Source organism: Penicillium verrucosum (assembly GCF_028828655.1).
Source record: "Penicillium verrucosum strain IBT 35672 chromosome Unknown utg000001l_segment0_segment0, whole genome shotgun sequence".
Taxonomy (NCBI): domain Eukaryota; kingdom Fungi; phylum Ascomycota; class Eurotiomycetes; order Eurotiales; family Aspergillaceae; genus Penicillium; species Penicillium verrucosum.
This window is the reverse complement of record NW_026643210.1, coordinates 12,636,820-12,656,217: the sequence shown is the minus strand read 5'-3', so window position 1 is coordinate 12,656,217 and position 19,398 is coordinate 12,636,820. Positions and strand designations below refer to the sequence as shown.

The following is a 19,398-nucleotide window of genomic DNA, read 5'->3' as shown; positions in this document are numbered from 1 at the left end:
GCCGATGACACTTGCTTAAGAAATATAAAACATGATCGCAGTTATATATATCTACCCGGATCACATCAGATTCCGTGCTATTTCAAAGACGATTTAAATTTTTGATATTGTCGGTATGTCAATAAAGCTCACGAATAATTTCTGTACTTCAAACAAGTTGATTCATGTGTAGTCTAACATACGAATGATTGACTTTCGGGTGGTTGTCTCGCGGAGGTCGGGAGTTCGGAAGTTCGGATTTTGCCACTATGTTGGACTGGTCATAGTTATAGCCGACTAACTAGTGAATTCTGTCCCGTACACCGATAAATCCAGATAAATGGTGCACGTATCGATTGTCATTCTATATTATTACCAAGAATAGTGATGTATGTTGATTGAAAATAACCAATACTGCACTGAAATCCCCAGTAACTACAACATATAGAACAGTACGATGTACATCCCCAAGGTGTTCGGGTCAACACGATAGATCCACATCCTTCCCTTGTCCAATGATCATGTGCTCCGAAATTTTCACCTTCTCAACTCTTCCAGTTGAACACCAATGGGAATAATTCCGCGGAAAATTCTCAGAGCCTGGGCACTTTTGCATACTCTTTAATATGTAATTCCCCTCCTTCCAACTTTTCAGTTCCCTGGATCCTCAAATTCAAGAAATCTACAACAGTTGTAGCAACTCCTCTTAAATGAAAGTGGAGAATATCATAGCTGCTACTTCCACATAGAATGTCTACCATCGTTGGATCTGTCAGCAAGACCGACCATGCATTTGACATCATGAACACCATACAGAGCACCACAACACCCCAAAGCACCACAACAGTCCCCGACGAGAAAACTACTGTTCACATGAACAATGAGAAATTTGACACGGAAGCTGCACCAGAGCAGGAACATAGCTCGGAGGATGTATATCGGACAGCATCTACCGTGGCACCGTCTCAAAGGTCAGCCAGAAGAGACCCCGTTAGTCGAGTGACTACGGACGCCGAAGGGAACACCTACCCGGAGGGGGGTCTCGAAGCCTGGCTGGTAGTGCTAGGCAGCTTTCTCGGTCTCTTTGGATCGCTGGGCCTGGTTAACACCATTGGCACATTCCAAGCATATATCCAAACCCATCAACTGAAGGAATACAGCTCAGGAACCAATGGTTGGATTTTTGGAATGTTTGCCTTTCTCACTTTCTTTTGTGGAGTGCAAATCGGTCCCATCTTCGACGCTCGAGGCCCACGCCTTCTCGTCTTTGCGGGGTCCGTATTCGAAATGGCCATGATAATCCTGCTTGGCTTCTGTACTCAATACTGGCACTTTATGATGGTCATCGGTGTACTGGGTGGAGTGGGAGCGTCCCTCATTTTCACACCGGCGATCTCGGCGATTGGACACTATTTCTATGAGAAACGTGGAGTCGCAACTGGCATTGCGGCCACTGGCGGCTCTGTCGGAGGCATTATTTTCCCTCTCATTCTAGAAGACCTCTTCCCCAAGATTGGCTGGGCTTGGGCCACTCGGGTTGTCGCGTTGATCTGCCTAATTGTGCTATCAGTTGCGAATCTCTTGATTAAGTCTCGACTCCCACAGAAGCCATTTTCCAAGGAGAATGTGCTCCCTGACTTCCGCATATTCCGAGACCCGCGATTCGTACTTACCACCGCCAGCGTCTTCTTTATTGAGTGGGGACTTTTCGTGCCAATTAGCTACATCTCATCCTACGCCCTCGACCATGGTTTCCCCACCAAGTTTTCATACCAGATCATTGCCATCTTGAATGCCGGCTCATTCTTTGGGCGATGGTTGCCTGGATTCTTTGCCGATTTCCTTGGTCGCTTTAACACCTTGATAGCGACGGTCGCGCTCTGCGTGCTCTGTAACGCCTGCCTGTGGCTTCCTGCTGGAAATAGTCTGCCTTTGCTGATTGTTTACGCTGCTCTTTTCGGATTCTCGAGCGGCAGCAATATCAGCCTGACGCCAGTCTGTGTCGGCCAGCTCTGCAAAACCGAGAACTATGGCCGGTATTACGCAACTGCCTATACCATAGTCAGCTTCGGGTGAGTGTTTTTTTTTTTTTTTTTACCTTGTGATGTCACCTATGTATCCATAACTAACACTATTTTGCCACCAGCACTCTTACCGGAATCCCTATTGCAGGTGAGATCCTGGCACGCTGCAATGGATCATACTGGGGCCTGATCACCTTTACTGTTTGCTGCTATGCGGCTGGTCTTGCATGTTGTACTTCCGTAAAGGTCATTCAAGTTGGCTGGCGTCACCCTCTCGCGATCTATTAAATTTCTGGGTTCCATCCGGGACTCCGACGCTGGTGATTTGGTTATTTGGTAATTTCGACACGATTTCACGATTTCAAAGAGCTTACATAGGAAAGATTTCTTTTTCGTCGATTTGCATTTTCTACCCAGCGTTCATAACTAGGTGACTCGTTATACATAGCTGCTATTAATGTCTATATTTATCAATCTGTGATTATAGTTATAGAGTTTACTACCTAGTCGGATAACATTTCCGACATGATCGGTTCGGCCCTTCAGCTGTACAAATAGGTTTCCCAAAACTGGTTGTTAGAGATAAAAAAACATTTGCCGCTATTAAGGCAATATAAAAAACATAAATGTTGGTCTTCAGGTTCAGGTCCCCTACAGGGCTGAACAGGGCAGAACAGGGCAGAACACGCCGCATAAGATATCCGACAGGCACCGGATCTATGTAAACATCTAGTCACAATGATGCCTCTGTACCTTATCCAGCCATGGATTTCACCACTGGGAATGATTTCCAATAGGAGCAGAGTCAGCTCTCACCATGGGAACTATAAAGACATCGAAAGTTCACACCAAAAACAAACATCGGCATCACGTCTGGCCAATCCTGTCGCTGTGATGACATCGAATGTTCATCAATCCATCACAATTGAGTTTTCCAATCTCTCGTTACATATACGACGGTATTCTCGCGTCCCCCCGCTAACGTCCTTTATAATCCGGGAGTTTGCTTTCCTTTTACTCGTCTCGAACTCATCTGGTGAGTATTTTGCTTCGTTGCTACTTGCTATCCAAGGAGTTGTGTGAAGATAGAATTGTCTTTTACATCAACTCATTCATCAATTCGACATTGCATTGCTCTCTGTTTTCCGCAAGTCGGCCATATTTGCTTCATCGCCCTTCATTTGCTTGCGTTGGTCTGAATCATGTTTGCAACAAGATGCTTGATTCTGCTGGCCTGCTGGACGCTCCTCCAGGGCGTCGTGGCTGTCCCAGATGTTGCGCTGGAGCAGCCCGGCCTCGAGGATCGTCGTCAAGAAGAGCGTGGCTTTGGCTTGCAGGAGCGCCACAACCATCCTGAACTTATAAGCTCGCTACTTTCTGTGTTGACTGAGGAGATCTCTACAAAAGGCCCAAAGCCTACAGCCCCTGGTGGAGGAGGTGGTACAGTCCCCGGTGGTGGCGGTGGTACTACAGTCCCCGGTGATGGAGGTGGTACAGTCCCCGGTGGTGGCGGTGGTACTACAGTCCCCGGTGATGGAGGTGGTACAGTCCCCGGTGGTGGCGGTGGTACTACAGCCCCTGGCGGAGGAGGTGGTACAGTCCCCGGTGATGGCGGTGGTACTACAGCACCCGGCGGAGGAGGTGGTACAGCCCCTGGCGGAGGTGGTGGTACTACAGTCCCTGGTGGAGGTGGTGGCACTACGGCCCCTGGCGGAGGTGGTGGTACTACGGCCCCTGGTGGAGGAGGTGAGTAACTACTACCTTTTTCCGAAAGCACCCTTCTTACTCTCTCTGGTACTCAAGGCGGCACTTCACCCACTGGCGGGGCTACCACGACAACTGGACCTGCTCCTCCAACTGGCGGCAATGTTAGTCCTCCCCCAAGCGGAACCACTCCGCCATCCTCTCCTGGTATAGTCACTGAAACCACCAACACTGGTCAGACATCTCCCATTACTAGTGAGCAGCCAGGCACCACGCACACATCTCCCGCTGGAGGTGGTAGCGTGCCTCCTTCTCCACCCAGCGTTACCACTGGAACCGAAGCACCACCGGTTTGTCCTACTCCATCCACATCCAAGGAGACGACGGTGGTCCCGGTGACAGTCACTTGTCCCGCTGCCATAGTGAGCACCACTACCGTCACCGTCACAGCTGGTTCGGCCGCGGGCACGGGAGAAGCGTGCTGTCCTTGCCCCACTGAAAGTCCTGGCGGAGGTATTCCCCCGGTCAGCCCCACTGGCGGAGTCCCTCCAGCTGAAAGCGTGGAAACCTCAGCTATCGGCAGCGCGACAACCTCAGTTATCCAAACCAGCGTAGTCACCCCACCTGGCGGCGCGACAGCCTCAACTAGCCATACCGGCGTAGTCTCCCCAACGGGCATCCCGACAGCCTCAACTAGGCACACCGGCGTAGTCTCCTCAACTGGCATCCAGACAGGCTCCCCCACCAGAACCAGAACCAACACCTTGACGCAGACCCTGACCCAAACCCGAACATCGACGCCACTCATACCAACCACCAGCAGAGAGCGTACTACAGCCGCAACAGCCTCGCCCTCCACACCAGCTACCCTCGTGACTTTGCCTACGACACCTGCGCATGTATCTCCCGTCACACCAGGGGGATCGCGTATCACTCCACGAGCAAAGATCAACCCCGATGTTATTCGCCGGCAGCTATTTACCAACACGACAGCGACGGCCCTCTTCACCAACACGTCTATTGTCCACAATGCCACAACTAGTGCATTGAACCTCACTCGTGTTGCGACGGAGACTGCCACCGAGCCTGCGCCCGCTTTCCTGCCTCGCTTTCATCGTGGACGGAATCGTGGTTAGATTGTTTGGTTGATTGGGGAAGAGTTGAGATACGATACTGGTTGGTTGGTTCTTGATAAAATTTTAGATCGGGTGGATTGTTGCCAATGTTCGAATGATTTTTTTAATAGTTTAATTAAAAGGAGTTTAATGTACTTGGTGGTAATACGATGTTGTTGGAGTTTATTGAATTGCCCAACTTGCGTATGCTCTTGGGGTTTGCTCTACCATTAAAGAAAGTGCTCCCAAGCAAGACTCTGCTAGACAATACTGCTGACACTTTAACATATGAAGATTATGATACGATAAACTACTTGGCGCAAAAAGACAAAATTCTATTTTTTTTTTCGGTCATCTCTAAACACAAAAACACAAATTGGAGCATAAAAGCAGCAGAAAATGCACTCGAACCGAAAATCATCCAAACCCCGTCAGGTCTATAGCTTATGCTTGATTCCCCACGTCCCTAAAAAGCCAAACCTATCTGTGAAGGCGGCGACGTCTATTATGCTCCTCCTGCTCAAACCGTTCCTCATCAGAAATCTCTTCGACTTGCGGGTCCCATTGATCAGGTTGTTGCAAAGTAGTGGGGATGCAGCTGATGAGATCATCGGCAACATCCTCATCGCTCTCCCGGTCGTTATGCCTTCTGAGAGTTCTGAGTGCGATCGGCACAGTAAGCTCAAGGTTACGGCACAGCCGCTCAAACAGGACATCGTGTTCCACAACCGCACTTGAGATACCGATGCTAATTGCGCCAAGAACCTCCTCCTGCAACGAGGAAATCACATCGTTACGACGATCCGGTCCATGGCGAAGAAAGTAGATTGCGTCGTGCAGGCATGATAGAACGAAAATCCGCCGTTCGTTGTAGGGATCGTTGGCTAGCAGTTGCTGCATATCGGGAGACATCGTAGGCAGATATTAGACTGGTGATGGACAAGCTGGTTGATGTGTGACTTGGAAATGAAATCTGTTGACGATTCCCGGACAAACAATTTACAAGCAGATAACCGAATCCTCCGATGCAGAATCCAGATGTGTTCTCGGAGATTGCTTGCGGGTTATGAGAAGGTGGTGGGAATTGGAGTTATTTATGCATTTGCACGGAGTAGAGTTGGCACTGATTCGATTTTGTGGTTGATGTATTTGACAAAGACAGCAATGATAACAAAGATTTATTTTTATTCCGCCAGGGAGGAAAAGGAATATGAACCTTTGACTGCATTTCGGAAGTCTCTTGGTTATGTTTCGTCAAGAAAGAAACTCTTCGCCTCCGCCGTACTCACCCACAAAGACACTATTTATATCATATCAAAAGGGAGAATATAGCTCACCATGAAGGTAATAACTGTAAGATTTTGATTTCAGAAAGCAGACCGATGGATATTTTCCCAGTTGCGTAGGAGTTGGAAAACTAAGAGACTGGACACAGTTCACAAAGAAGTCTTAACACCAATTCCATAACCTCTATGTGTGTGGATATCTTGCTGCAAGTATCAGTCTTTAGCATTTCATCATGTTTAAGTTCGTATGTCAAATGGATGGACTCGATCAACAAAGAAGAAATACAAAGGGTAGAGCATGGGGCAGCTAAACCAGGCCAAAAAAAAAAGCAGGTGATCATACGTCACCAAACAAAGAATAAACTGCTAGGTAGATGCAAAAACCAATATGTGAATATTTTGCTTCATGTTTTAATTGCATCTCTCTAAAGACTCTATAGAAGATGCTTGTACGCTAAGTCGATCAATAGGAATTCTGACTTCGATCTACACATGTTTTATGTCACTTTCATAATGTGTCCCTCAGGATCCATGATTCTTTTCTGAGCTAGGCAAGAACAAATTCCAGATATCAACACAATATTTGACATGGATCTCTCGTCTAGGGTTTTGTTTTATTCGGGCGGAATAATTTTCCGTGATTTACATGTAGTATTATGTAGTTCCAAGGTTGCCAAGGAATAGTTATGGTCCCTGAACGGAGTAATCGAATAACTACACACCGTGAGACTATAAAATAATGATAAAACAAGATCAAGTAAAGGTGTATTTCTCACCTTGTGTCTCTTATCAGTTCTCCAGGCTCCCACAAACGATTGAGCCAATGACGCAACTACCTGCCTGATTGGGATTAGTTTTAGATTAGCCTCTCCACCTGATCCAATACCAGCCACCTCCTCCCCGCCTTTAGTTATCTTGTCGAATGATTTGAGGTTAGAGCCCATCCACGACTAATATGTACACGTTTGAGGTAGTTAGATAGTCACGCGGCATGCATTAAACTCGTCTAACCGAGGTTACTGCCAAGGCCACTACGGGGCGGTAGTCTGAGTGGAGGAACGCCGTAACACCTCCACAGCGCATGCATACCGGATAGGTACCTTTCCCTTGCCGCTTTTTGATCACGGAGTAAAATTAAGCACGTCCCTGAGTAGTTAGTTACCCGGACTTAGTCTCCTGCGATTATATAATCAACGTGAGCTGCTCACTGAGCATCACTCATAACTAATGAATCTGAAATGAATCTGAAATGAATCCGAAATGAATTATATTGTATTGTAGAGAGGGTAGTTGAAGAAGGAGAAATTCAAAATCATAGACCGGTGTAGGTCGCAACAGGTAGCCGCTATAGCGAATCTTCAAGACAGGTGAGAATCGTGAGATGTAGATTCAGAGGTTCGAATTTCGATCACACAAGTTGGTTCATTGGACGAAAAGGCTGAAGCCCAACAGGCATCAGGCTCTTGGTCCAATCCCCAAGTTCGTTACGCGGAGAACCCAGCGTAAAACACTTGAGGTCAACATCCATAGCGATCAGTTGATTCTCATGATCCCAGCCTGGCGTGACCTTCACGAGTAGAAGTTCGGTTGGCCGATGATACTGAAGTTTGACAAACTTGCACGGCCGCGTGTCATCAGCTGACAGGATATCAAACTCCTTTTCTGCAACCGATCGAAACTTCAGGATCTGCTGGTTAGTCTTGAGTTGCTGTAGTGAAGCGCACTGCCGTCGTGCGACGTCAAGGAAATCGTCAACTCCGTGGTACTTGACAGTGTCTGAGGGCAGGTCTCCCTGGCATAGTTTCAATGTCGGTGGAAGTATTTATAGAGGGAGAACGTTCAGTAAGGGGGGGGAGCGCCCTCTCAATTTAGATTTAGTATACTTCTAGAGCAGGTGGACTACACAGCGGCTTACCTAAACGCTGCCATTGATGGCAGGACGATCTTCATAAAACAGCCTACGGGGTTTGAAAAGATCGGACTAAATGACGAACGCATGGTATACTTGGTTCTATAGGCCATGTATGGCCTTAGGTAGGCAGGTCATCTCTAGTATGGCACAATTGCCAAAGCGTTAAAAGAGATGGGTTTCGAACCACTTCATTTTATTTCCATACCCGTGCTGTCAGTAGGTCAGTAGGCCTGTAAGGTTACTAGAGCCTGGTGTTACTCCTACCCATGCTCGAGTGATCAGTCAAGTTAGTTTTGCCGCACCACTTAAAGCCCACCCCCTTGGAAGAGGGATAACTACAGTAGGGCTCAATTATGTATTTACTATAGCACTAAGGATCTATAGAGAGGTTTTCTAAACTCCGTCGGAAAATCACTTCTAGGAGACTAGGTGTATTTACCATTATTTTTGACCGCGGTCAGAAACCCCATGATTTCATACAATCGAGCCCAAAGGGGGGAAGGGACGCCGCCGCCTCTGCGGGGCGGGTCGGGTTTTGGAGCCCGGACCTTGGGCCCAAAGTTGGAAGAGTTAAATGTACATCAAGATCTTAGTTCCTCCTCCATAGCGCTTTTCCTTTACAATTTAATAATACGGACTATGTGATTGTATCCGAGACCAATATTAGGTAAAATATTGCACTCTCTTCTACCTCGCACTGTAATTGCGTATTCTATGAGCGCATCCCAATGTCTGAGCATCAGTCATTCTTCACGTGACTGAACTAAGCATGATCACTGACCTGAGTCCGTGCTGATATCTACTCAGTGAGTCTGAGCCTGAGTACCCTCATTAAAGCGGCAGATCAAATAGGAAAGCGCCACACCCGCCAGGAAAAATCCGGTACGTATATTGTATAGGTACGAGGTATGTACTGTGACTCCGCAAGTGTTAACACCCCCTTCCAATACCGCCTTCCTATTTAATTATACCGCCCATTATTCATCAGTTTTCATTGGTGAATACTTAACCGGCAGAATTTGGGGTGTGAACACTTTTGTGTAGTGACTGTACTTGTTCCGGGTGGAGCTGCCTATAAAGGCTAGCGACATGCAACCCTGGAATGTGGAATGTACGCTGAGGACAAGATAAGCGTGACAACCAAGTGGCCACGAGGATCGCCATCGACCTCAGTTATATGAGCCCCGTTCCTCAGTCTTGGAGAGCCATTTGACTTTACTCATTATTCCCTCGATTGCTGACACCCCTACAATAAACACAGAATTCGCTCCCCTCACCTTTTCCCTCCATCAACTCGTGGACCATCACCACTTCAATTCTACTTAGATGGCGGTTGTCTTTATCTCTCACTGTCCCCAACGTCTTCATTGGCATTCTTATACTATATCTCTGTGTCAAGCTATTCGCAGAGCCAGTAGAAAAAGTATCCGGACATCTAAACCCGTTCGTTAAAAGAGTTGTCGCCGTCCAAGAACAAAACAAAATCGTAGTGACAAGCCAAGAACAATGTCAATCGAAATCGTCCCGCTGACTCAGGCCGACATACCTGGGGCTGTAGACTGTGTGCAGAAAGCGTTTGCCGATGATCCCTATTTCCGCTGGGTATTTGATGATCCATCCAAGGTATGAACCATCTTTTTCCTTAAGCCACCAGCCAAAGTCTTCATTCTGGCTTTGAGAAAGACAGACAAAAAAAAAAAAAAAAAGAGTGAAAACAAACGAAGTGGATATCGAATCAAGTATAATAACGGGGTCTGACAGTTTAACATCCAACGAAACGCAGCCTCCCTCGCTGCTCATCTCCAACATGGTATCAACTGCGGCTGCCCCATTTCTATCGCCAAGATAACTCGCGCCGCAAATGAAAGCAAGAGCGATAGCGATATCCGCCTGCCGGCCGGTACTGTGGTCGGTGTTGCCTGGTGGTACTCGCCACAAGTGCCTTCCATGATTCAAACGTGGTCTGTCTGGGCACAGGACTGGCTTCTTTCCTTCCGCCAGCTTATGAACAATATCCGCTTCCTTGGTCGCGGTGGTCTAAATGTGCACCGGTATTGGATTTGGAAGCAAGTGCAGCAAACTGCGCATGATGCCATCTGGCAGGATCCCCGCGGGTACTATTTTTGCAATGTCGTCTGTGTTGATTCGGAGGCACGTGGTATGGGAGTCGGAAAGAAGCTTATGGAGAATGTTATGGAGAAAGCCGATCGGGAGAATATGCCGTGCTACCTCGAGAGTTCTAAGGGGTATCCGAACGTGGGTATCTATGAAAGAATGGGCTTTGAATTGGTCAAGGAGATTGAATGCGTGGATGGAGGGGACGTTTGCAAGGTATGCCCTCTTGGCTTGAATACTCTCTATTAAACGACTGACGCACGTCATCCCAGTTATACTGCATGATTCGAAACCCTAAGTCCAAAGAATAAGGCTGAGATAGATGTTCTAAAGCCGATATCGTTCATTAACACAGATACACAGATACACACCTGGGCAGGGAAATTGGATGAAATAAACGACTTGATGAATAGCATTTGAATTGAAAGCATTTCGGTAACTGTCATTTTTGACTTAGAAGCGTGCACGAGATGATGGAAATAATCATGAACATAGCTTTTCTGAGCTTAGCTTTCTCAGAGTCAAACTTGACATTTGGTTATATGGCGCCATGGACGAGTGCAGCTTCCGCCCGTATGCGCCTGCTTCTGCTCGGGATGGCCCACTTACGAGGACTAATCCATAAATCTGCCTGGATTGGGAAGCTTCAAGCTTTCTCCGGCCATGCTTATTCTCAAAGAACGAGAGTGCTTCTATGCGACACCATCTATCAACGCCTGCGAAGCGAGAGCCCGGAATTCGGATTAAATACGGAGTGCGGAGAGTGAAAAATGACCAATATGAGCCTCTTATAATGTTCGAGCTCTTTTAAGATCAGGCTAGATATGTACATGTGCAAGTGATCAAGCCCATTTTCCTAGCACTCCCATCAATACCAGCCCACTGACGAAGGAAATACCACCGGTCAGAACTTTTCCTATGTTCGCATCCAACATTTCACCTCCCTCAATGACCCAGTCACGCGCCCACATATCGACGACACCAACCCACACTAGAATACCAGCAGACAATGCGTCTAATGTTCCCAGTGCAATCAAAGTGCCCCTCGAGTTACCATTGAAGGTGTTAAGAACACCAAGGCCAATAGCCATGCCAATAGGTGTGATCAAGGAAAATGCAGCCGCCATAGTCGCTTTGGAAGGGAATATAGGTCCCGGTAGGACTGCAATACGAGCACCAAGTGCCAATCCTTCAAAGAATTGATGGAACACAATCACGACTAGAAGCGTCTTGTAAAACGAGTCTCCAGCAACGACAAGGGTAAGGCCAATCAAAATACTGTGGAACAGTATACCGGCTTCCATGACCATGACTGAAAATTTGCTGTTGGGTCCGGTAAGATCCAATGAGCCGTGAGTGTGCCCAAGACCAGCCAACGTGCACTGTTGCTGTTGGTCCGGGGCGTGGTCATCCTGTCCCTTCTGTTGTGTTTGCTGGGACTCGGACTCGGATGATACGATTTCTGTGGAGCTCTTCTTGCTGTTGCGAGCAACGATAATCCTGTGGCCAATGTATTCCAGCAAGAAGGCAATGAATATACCCGCCACGACTACGGCAGATGTAGTCGCTTCATACTCGAGTTCTCCCAAACAGTCGTTCGTAAACATGAGGTTTGCATGTGTGTATAGCTAAGGAAAGCAGTCAGCAAGTGGTATGTCTGTCAAGACCGAGATTACTTACATGGATGAAACCCGTGGCGATGATGATGCCAGTTCCGAATTGTTTGATGACAGTCGAGACCACCCCATTGATGGAGGCAGATGGAAGTTTCATCAGGAGAATAGGGGCGAAGACACCAATTGAACTTGTGACAAGAACGACAAACAATGTACCAATTCTCAGGGGGATGTCATAGTCTCTTGATCTGACACCACACGATGGCGCACTACCTCCCTCTGATTCACCTGCACCCACACAGTGTCTAGAATGGCCAAAGTCAATAACGCACCAATTTGGACGGGAAAAAAGGTTGAACTTACTCCACGCCAGCATGGAAGTGGCAGTTTTGTTCGGTTTCGCTTGATGATTTCTCATCAGCATGTCCGCTGTGACTTTCTTCGGTCGTCCCGCTCTCGGCTTCCGTTCCTTCTTCTTGAATCAGGACATCGTTTCCATCTGCATCCATGCAATATCTTCGAATTTTTCTAGGTCAGTATAGTGTCACAAAACATCTATAGTTGTGGACTTACGACTCGCTTCCGTGAGAGTGACACCCGGTGTATTGTGCTGGCACTCCGGTTGTAGGGGTAGATGAGGCCGAAACTAAAACTTCATGGCCATTTCCATCAATGCAGTAAATGTCTGAGCCATGAGTATGACAACCAGTTACAGATGATGATTGTGCTGAAGTTGTTGGTGTGGCTGCATATACTCTGGCAATGCCCAGTGATATAACGAAAGGTCTGAAAATGTGCATGATGAAGCTGTTGCTCTACCCTTTCGCAAATAAGAACGATAGGATGAGAATTAAGATTGCAATTGATGCAAGAAATATGCCACAGATGAGGACTTTTCAATCAGTGGATCTTGGGAGGAATCCTCTCTAAAAGGCCGCTTGGTATATAGAGGAAGAGCCACATATGGGTGTCTCACCCCCAAGGTTCTCGATGCCAAGCGAAAAACCGACCCATCTTTTTGCCAAGAACAGGCTGGACTTCCAAATCGGGTTTTCTCCGGAGAATACCGCCCTACTTATTACTTGTGCTCACAAGGTACTCCCCGCCCAAGCGTCTTGGCGATCCTCCGCCGAGCCTTTGTCTTGGCATCAATCCGAGATTTTCCACGCTGATTTGCTGGAGAAAAAGTACTTTGAGCGAGTGAACTGATGGAAGAAGCTCTCAAGGTCCCCTCTTGGCAGGTTGCATCACCCGTGTACCAAGACAGATGGAGAAGACATCCCGTTTTTTTCTCCTCTGGGTGAGGCGTGGATTGGATGATTTGCAGACACAGCGAACGAAGATGAGCACAAGTTACAACAAAAGCCACACTTGGCGAACGGTTGAGAAAAAACTAAAAATCACCGTGTACGAAAGCTTTGGAAGCCTCGTACAAATAATATAAAAGCTGCTCCTACCGTGGGTAGAAATTTGCTTCCATAGTTTCCAAGCAATTAAGCAGTCTGCCTTGATTATAACAAAAATGCTTTTGTTCAACCTCATTCTCTCCTCTGCAGCAATTGCTGCAGCTCTCCCCACTCCCGAGAGCTCAGAAGGCAACCAATCCCAGCCCTTCTCCGGGCTCGCACCTTGGGACGCTGGCGCTGTGAACCAATTTCCCATCCACTCAAGCTGCAATGCAACCCAGCGTCGCCAAATCGAGCTAGGTCTTAACGAGACTATTACTCTCGCTTCGCATGCTAAAGATCATATCTTGAGATGGAGAAATGAGAGTGAGATCTACAAGAAGTATTTCGGTGATCGCCCATCCATGGAAGCCATCGGTGCATTTGATATCGTAGTCAACGGGGACAAGAAAGATATCTTGTTCCGATGTGACAACCCCGATGGAAACTGCGACAACAAAAGTAAGATACCTTACTCCATGGAGAGATTATACGCTAACCATCTCGACCAAATTAGGCTGGGCCGGACACTGGCGGGGCGAAAACGGCACGGACGAGACAGTCATCTGCGACCCGAGCTATGAAACTCGCCGCTCTCTCTCAACCATGTGCGGACTTGGATATACAGTCTCGGAATCCGAGACCAACACCTTCTGGGCTGCTGATCTCTTGCACCGCTTGTACCATGTTTCTGCCATCGGACAGAACTGGATAGACCATTTCGCAGATGGATATGAAGAGGTTATTGACCAGGCGAAGGAAAATGCGACGCTGTCAACGCGTGATTCGGAGACTCTCCAGTACTTCGCACTGGAGGTATATGCTTATGACATTTCTGTGCCGGGAGTTGGCTGTCCTGGTGACCAACATAAGCATGATGAAACCCACGCCGAGCAAACAACATCCGCTGCTCCAACCGCAACAAATACCGAAGCTCCTTCAGCAACCTCCGAAGTACCTGAGGTGAGTAGCTCTCTCGGTTGCATCGTCGAGATTCGAAACTAATTTGAATAGAATTGCCATACACATGAAGGAGGCGAGCTCCACTGCACTTGAGGTTTGTTTCATCCTATCGGTACGACAAAAAGCCCACTCAGGCAATCGAAACCAATATCAAAGATTGGCGAGATGACAGCCCTGACGTGAGAGGAATGATAAATAATTTGTGGCAGGAAAAAGAGGGAAGAGGAGTCCTATTACCCCAAGGCACCAGCCTCGACAGATTTGAAGCATACTATAATATATATTATTACTGAGCCTATTTACTACGATATGTCGAATGAATGGAAATGATCGTTCTACAATTTGTATTTGGGGCCCTAGTAGCCGTGCCCAGCGCCCAACAACCGGTTCCCGGTTGTTGGGGCGCCCCAGTAAACGCAAAATTCCCAGTAAACACAAATTCTATAAATTAAGTATCTTTTGTATGACTTACTGATACAAAAGGTACTTAATTTCTAGATTTATATAATATGCTTTTTCTCAGCCCTCAAACTAGCTAAAGTAATAGAAAGTATACAGATATATAGTACGAGTCTAGCTTAATTGATTTAATAGTAGTATTAATTATTAGTATTTAATATGGAGGAAGAATAATTGTTTAGAAATAGCACTACATAGAGTGTATAATGGTTAGATACCTAGATAATTTCTTTATTTTAGTATACTTAGTATTCTTTATCGAAGTTTAGGAAACTAATATAGACTTACTTCATACTATCTATATCCCCTTATATTTGCCCTAACTGGTTCGATGGATGAGAAAAAGTGTGTTATACTAACGGGGGTACCTAAGTACCTTTTGTATTGGTAAGTCATATAAAAGATACTTATTTTCTAGATTTTGTGTTTACTGGGAATTTTGCGTTTACTGGGGCGCACCGACACCAGGGGACCTTGGTGTTGGGCGCTTGGCACGGCTAGTGGTTTGTTCGGCCTTAACCGCAAGGTCCACAACGGATCTAGGGATAAGGATATTTATTTGGAGTGAGTTGTTGCTATGTTCCAGAAAACTTCGCCATTTCATATTCTGCTATAGCGGCTATTATCTCATCGACAAATCTGATATTTTGGCATGATATATTCATCCCATTGTTGTAGGGTGACCATTGCATCTCGTGGTACCCGCCGACAGCTCCGCATTAATATTCCTTGCAAATATTGGAATAAGTTCTGTTACTGTTGACCATAATTGGAATAATTGGCTTATAATGTGGTGGTCTAATATATATTAGTTTGGCGATTTGGGAGACCACTGTGGTCTATTAATTACCGTGTCGCGAGAATTCCAAAGTTGAGGAAGGCCTAGTTCTGGAGACTTGTTACGCGAGAGATAAATAATGTGGCGCTTCGTTCATAAGTAGTACTAACTTAGTAACTAACTAGTTAGTTAGGAGCAAAGCTAGGTTGCATCTCGAGGTCACTATAAACACTCGCTGGCCCAATCATGAGGTATGCTTGGCTGGTGTTACTTCAAACACTTGCATGATGCTTGAAACCCCATAGTTAAGCGTTATAGGCAGATTAAGGTCTTACAAGGAATTTAGTTGGCTGAAGTCTTTCCGTTATCTATTAACATGATGCAGGTGTGCGACAGCATATTATATATTCTTAGCTATTTGGGTGCTATTCGAAGACATTTCATGATTCTTAGGCAAGCAGATGTTAATTCCGTGACTGAATCGATAAATAAATATCTCTTTATGTGGTCAAAACCTCTTTCAAATCTCTCATGGTCTCGAGACGCATTCGAGTTAGACAAACGTGGGGTTTGTGTATATATTTTGTCATACAGTTCTGCTGAGAACCAGGTCAAGATATATATCATTCTAGAATATATATTTTTATATTACAGCTCAACATGCTAATCATCGAAAAATGTATAGGCAAAGAATTTAAACATTATTTTTGTATCTCATTGAATAGACCTACTTTTTTTTAAATGGTCGAATTAGTTGTAGCCGATTATGGGGAATTTGTAGCCTCCAGGTAAGCTTCAGTCGCGTGAAGACATCAACTCAATACGACAACATTCAGTTTTGCCTAGAAGTTTTGAAAATACATAATAATAGACTATAGCTACGATTTATGTTACCTATCTACTGGAGAAAGCTTTGCTTGTGTGAATTGTACAATGCTGTGCAGCTTGTACGCACATCAGGATGTAACCTACAAACAGCATACAATCTGTGGACTACAATGGATATTGAGATAGAATGAATGATCGAGGTACCCTGACTTAGAATACCCTTGTTGTCCCGTAATCTGTTCCAACTAGATGCACCACAGAACAGACCGTCTTCATATGCTAGGGTAGAATCCACACACTGAAGTGGGCAACAGGGTTACAAACAGAGCCTAAGGAGAGAGGACGTGAGACATCGGAGTGTAGGATCGACGATAAGAATGCTGTTTAAGCAAATAATTACCAATAGTAGGGTTGGTTTTGCTGCAGGAGAAGATCATTTACGTTATAAAGGGTGGAGGAATGCTGAGAGGGACACAAAATACCAATCTAGGGGTGAAAACAGCCCTCGAGCCAATGGAGACCTTGCATCCCTAGAGAAACAATTCATTTCACTACAGGGTATCCCCGAATGTACGGAGTACTGAGGACCCCTTTAAGAAAATCCAGACTCTGCCGTTGCCGTCAAGTTGCCCCAAAACCGTCCCGGTGCGCTTTCAAGAGGAAACCACCACTCATTCCATTTTATATCAAACTATCCTTTTGACGGGCACACATTCGCCCCTCCACTATTTTAGAGAATTATATTTCTTATTGTGATCAGTCTGAGTGATGAAACTGCCGCGGTCCGCCTGGACTTGGAGCGCATTCCAGGTTGATACGGCATTGTTTATGTACGGCGGTGTCTCGACTGTTGCCATTCCCGTTGAGGCAATCACCACACCAGCACCCAAGGTCAAAGAACCACGACCTCTACAACGATCCAAGTCCAAGCGAAAAAGCCTGAAGAGGTCACTCTCCAAGATCTTTTGATCTGGGAATTCTCTATCCTCCCTTCCAGCTACATTGGCCCATCGCTATGAGTTTACACGGACTTGGGGTGATTGGGGCCCAGGTGGCTGCATCGATCAAAACCACCGACGAAAAAACTCCAACCACGCCTACGATCGCGCCCCCACGATGTTCCATTACATCTTCGCCTGGGGCTCACAGTCAGGAGTTTGATCCATCGATCGGTGCAAAGCCATGTTCGCCTTTTTATCCTCATACAAGTCCAACTATCTCATACGAACAACTCACCTTCGAAACAAAGAACGCCAATCGGAGAAGTCAACTGAGAGACCTGGAAAGCATGGGCCCATACGCGAGCTGCCGAACCGATAGTCCCCGCCGATCGAAGTTGTGGGAGGAAGAGAATAAACCATTGACATGGTTGCAGACCTTGAGTAACAAACAACGAATGGCACTGAAGGCAGTTGTGGCTGTGGTGACAGTGGGAACTATGATTGCGATTGCATTGGGCATCACAGCGGCGGTGGGAGGAGCAGGGTGGAAAGCCAGTGCCCAAAAAACGGCAGCTGGGGGATAAGTGAGTTCTTCGAGTCACTTTAACCCACTCACTTGGATTCATCGCTAACGGGACATGCAAGGTTCCGGTTACCATTTTACCACTTTTGATTCAGAGCGACAAGCAACCCCATCGTCATTCCTTGTGGTTCGTATTATGGACTTCCCTGACGTACACTAGACCGACTTTTGGTTTTTCTTTTTTTCTTTTTGAAGATGCTATGGATAGCTGGAGTTTGGGGGGAGAGAGAGAGCATTTGTTATTCTTAATTCGATGTTATCCCACTCGTCCACAGCTGACATGTCATATTCCGGCTTGATTGTTGAATTGGACGTGTCATGGAGCTGGCTGGAGTTGGCTGGAACTGCTGTATCATATCCTAAGTTATTGCTTTTTCCCCCCTTGTTTATTTTAAATACGACCCGTGCATGAGGTTTGATTTAGAGCCTTAAAATGCAGGCCACAAAGTAAACCGGATCGGACCGATCTCGGCTCCGAGAGGAGGATTGTAAATCCGCTCCGTGACCCCACTAGTGCTATAAAAGACCGCAAAGTTTTCGGCACCTTCTTGGTTTTTCTTTTCTTTTTCATCGAAAAAAAAGCAACTGAGCCCGCCACGACCATTGTCCTGTCTTACGACAACCCCACGACGATGTGTTGCCTTCGGTCCTACGGGACTGATCGGCTCAGGAGATAGATGATCCTCGATAGGAAGTTCGTTTCCCCTCTGTGTCCTCTTCAGTGAGGGCGGTGGGATTTGAATGTCGAAGACGGGACACATTCCTTCGCTTCAACAACAATATTGTTGAGAGCGAGAGTAGAGACCAACGCATTGATGCATGTGATGGCCTTCAGTAAATTGGATAATTAGTGAGACACTGAACAGATTCAGCGTAACCATGCATAAAACATTACCAGGACCAAGAGTCCCTACGTACGTGTTGACATTGTAACGTGAACGGTTACAAGAGGCCCATGTGTGCAATAAATGGCCATTCGGATCTCAGCCAACCACTCAACATCATCGGGGATCCCATGTGCGATCATGAGGTGTTTCAGTCTCAGGCCATCCCTAATCAGGGACAGTACCTAGGTATGTACCAAGATCGTCCATACTTCAGTCTGTTTGGGAGGAGTCGCACATGACAATGGCATCACTTTCGAACAAGTGGTGTAAATTTGTCAAGCAAAAGATTGCTGGTCAGCCAAGGGGCTTCCTTGATCTCTAAATGCCGCGGTTCCTGGCCAGGTGGTGGATCTATCCCTCTCATCCCCCGGAATGCAATATCAGCACCTTTCTAGGGATTCCATGGCCACTGTTTACGATCTGATCAAGGATCGAGGGGCATTTTCTCACCTGTTGGTGTTGTTTTTCATTCTTAGCGACATTCTGATGGTATCACCTACGCCTTGGCTTCAACTCAAGGGTGTAGTCCCTGTTGATGCAACGGCATTCCCACCTGCGTGTTGAGTTGGCGATCATGAATGCGAAGAAACTACTAAAGGTCTAGACATCTCCTCCAGCTGGTTTACTACTCATTGTTTCTAAGGGAGAATATTCTATCAATCGAGCCATTCTTTTATCCTGCTCCAGTAGCACTCGCTTTCAGTCACTCTTTTAACTCCTTTGCGCAAAAGCGTTCGCTTTTTTACAGTAATATCTCCCAAGC

At 46.5% G+C, this 19,398-nt stretch overlaps 9 protein-coding genes across 9 annotated transcripts; 6 read left to right on the top strand and 3 right to left on the bottom strand.

Annotated features, from left to right (window-relative positions):
- Positions 1-729: 729 nt before the first annotated feature.
- Positions 730-2,291, top strand: N7516_004657 (MCT family MFS transporter; the record flags this gene model as incomplete). The annotated part of the gene is made up of 2 exons (XM_057217377.1): positions 730-2,051; positions 2,126-2,291. 2 exons carry the CDS (start codon positions 730-732, stop codon positions 2,289-2,291), a joined length of 1,488 nt encoding a protein of 495 aa, XP_057079260.1.
- Positions 2,292-3,205: 914 nt separating this feature from the next.
- N7516_004656 (putative extracellular threonine rich protein) lies at positions 3,206-4,843 on the top strand (the record flags this gene model as incomplete). The annotated part of the gene is made up of 2 exons (XM_057217376.1): positions 3,206-3,749; positions 3,807-4,843. The coding sequence occupies 2 exons, from the start codon at positions 3,206-3,208 to the stop codon at positions 4,841-4,843; spliced, it is 1,581 nt and encodes a 526-aa protein (XP_057079259.1).
- Positions 4,844-5,302: 459 nt separating this feature from the next.
- N7516_004655 (uncharacterized protein) lies at positions 5,303-5,734 on the bottom strand (the record flags this gene model as incomplete). Its single annotated transcript, XM_057217375.1, has 1 exon — positions 5,303-5,734. One exon carries the CDS (start codon positions 5,732-5,734, stop codon positions 5,303-5,305), a length of 432 nt encoding a protein of 143 aa, XP_057079258.1.
- A 1,782-nt stretch (positions 5,735-7,516) lies between these two features.
- On the bottom strand, positions 7,517-8,037 carry N7516_004654 (uncharacterized protein; the record flags this gene model as incomplete). The annotated part of the gene is given in 3 exon segments (XM_057217374.1): positions 7,517-7,900; positions 7,992-8,007; positions 8,024-8,037. 3 exon segments carry the CDS (start codon positions 8,035-8,037, stop codon positions 7,517-7,519), a joined length of 414 nt encoding a protein of 137 aa, XP_057079257.1.
- A 1,489-nt stretch (positions 8,038-9,526) lies between these two features.
- Positions 9,527-10,446, top strand: N7516_004653 (GNAT family N-acetyltransferase; the record flags this gene model as incomplete). The annotated part of the gene is made up of 3 exons (XM_057217373.1): positions 9,527-9,643; positions 9,782-10,351; positions 10,408-10,446. The coding sequence occupies 3 exons, from the start codon at positions 9,527-9,529 to the stop codon at positions 10,444-10,446; spliced, it is 726 nt and encodes a 241-aa protein (XP_057079256.1).
- A 531-nt stretch (positions 10,447-10,977) lies between these two features.
- Positions 10,978-12,551, bottom strand: zrfC (putative ZIP Zinc transporter; the record flags this gene model as incomplete). Its single annotated transcript, XM_057217372.1, has 4 exons — positions 10,978-11,763; positions 11,816-12,056; positions 12,115-12,267; positions 12,325-12,551. The coding sequence occupies 4 exons, from the start codon at positions 12,549-12,551 to the stop codon at positions 10,978-10,980; spliced, it is 1,407 nt and encodes a 468-aa protein (XP_057079255.1).
- Positions 12,552-13,273: 722 nt separating this feature from the next.
- aspf2 (major allergen Asp F2) lies at positions 13,274-14,201 on the top strand (the record flags this gene model as incomplete). The annotated part of the gene is made up of 2 exons (XM_057217371.1): positions 13,274-13,658; positions 13,714-14,201. The coding sequence occupies 2 exons, from the start codon at positions 13,274-13,276 to the stop codon at positions 14,199-14,201; spliced, it is 873 nt and encodes a 290-aa protein (XP_057079254.1).
- Positions 14,202-16,992: 2,791 nt separating this feature from the next.
- N7516_004650 (uncharacterized protein) lies at positions 16,993-17,193 on the top strand (the record flags this gene model as incomplete). The annotated part of the gene is made up of 1 exon (XM_057217370.1): positions 16,993-17,193. The coding sequence occupies one exon, from the start codon at positions 16,993-16,995 to the stop codon at positions 17,191-17,193; it is 201 nt and encodes a 66-aa protein (XP_057079253.1).
- Positions 17,194-17,239: 46 nt separating this feature from the next.
- Positions 17,240-17,749, top strand: N7516_004649 (uncharacterized protein; the record flags this gene model as incomplete). Its single annotated transcript, XM_057217369.1, has 1 exon — positions 17,240-17,749. The coding sequence occupies one exon, from the start codon at positions 17,240-17,242 to the stop codon at positions 17,747-17,749; it is 510 nt and encodes a 169-aa protein (XP_057079252.1).
- Positions 17,750-19,398: the final 1,649 nt, after the last annotated feature.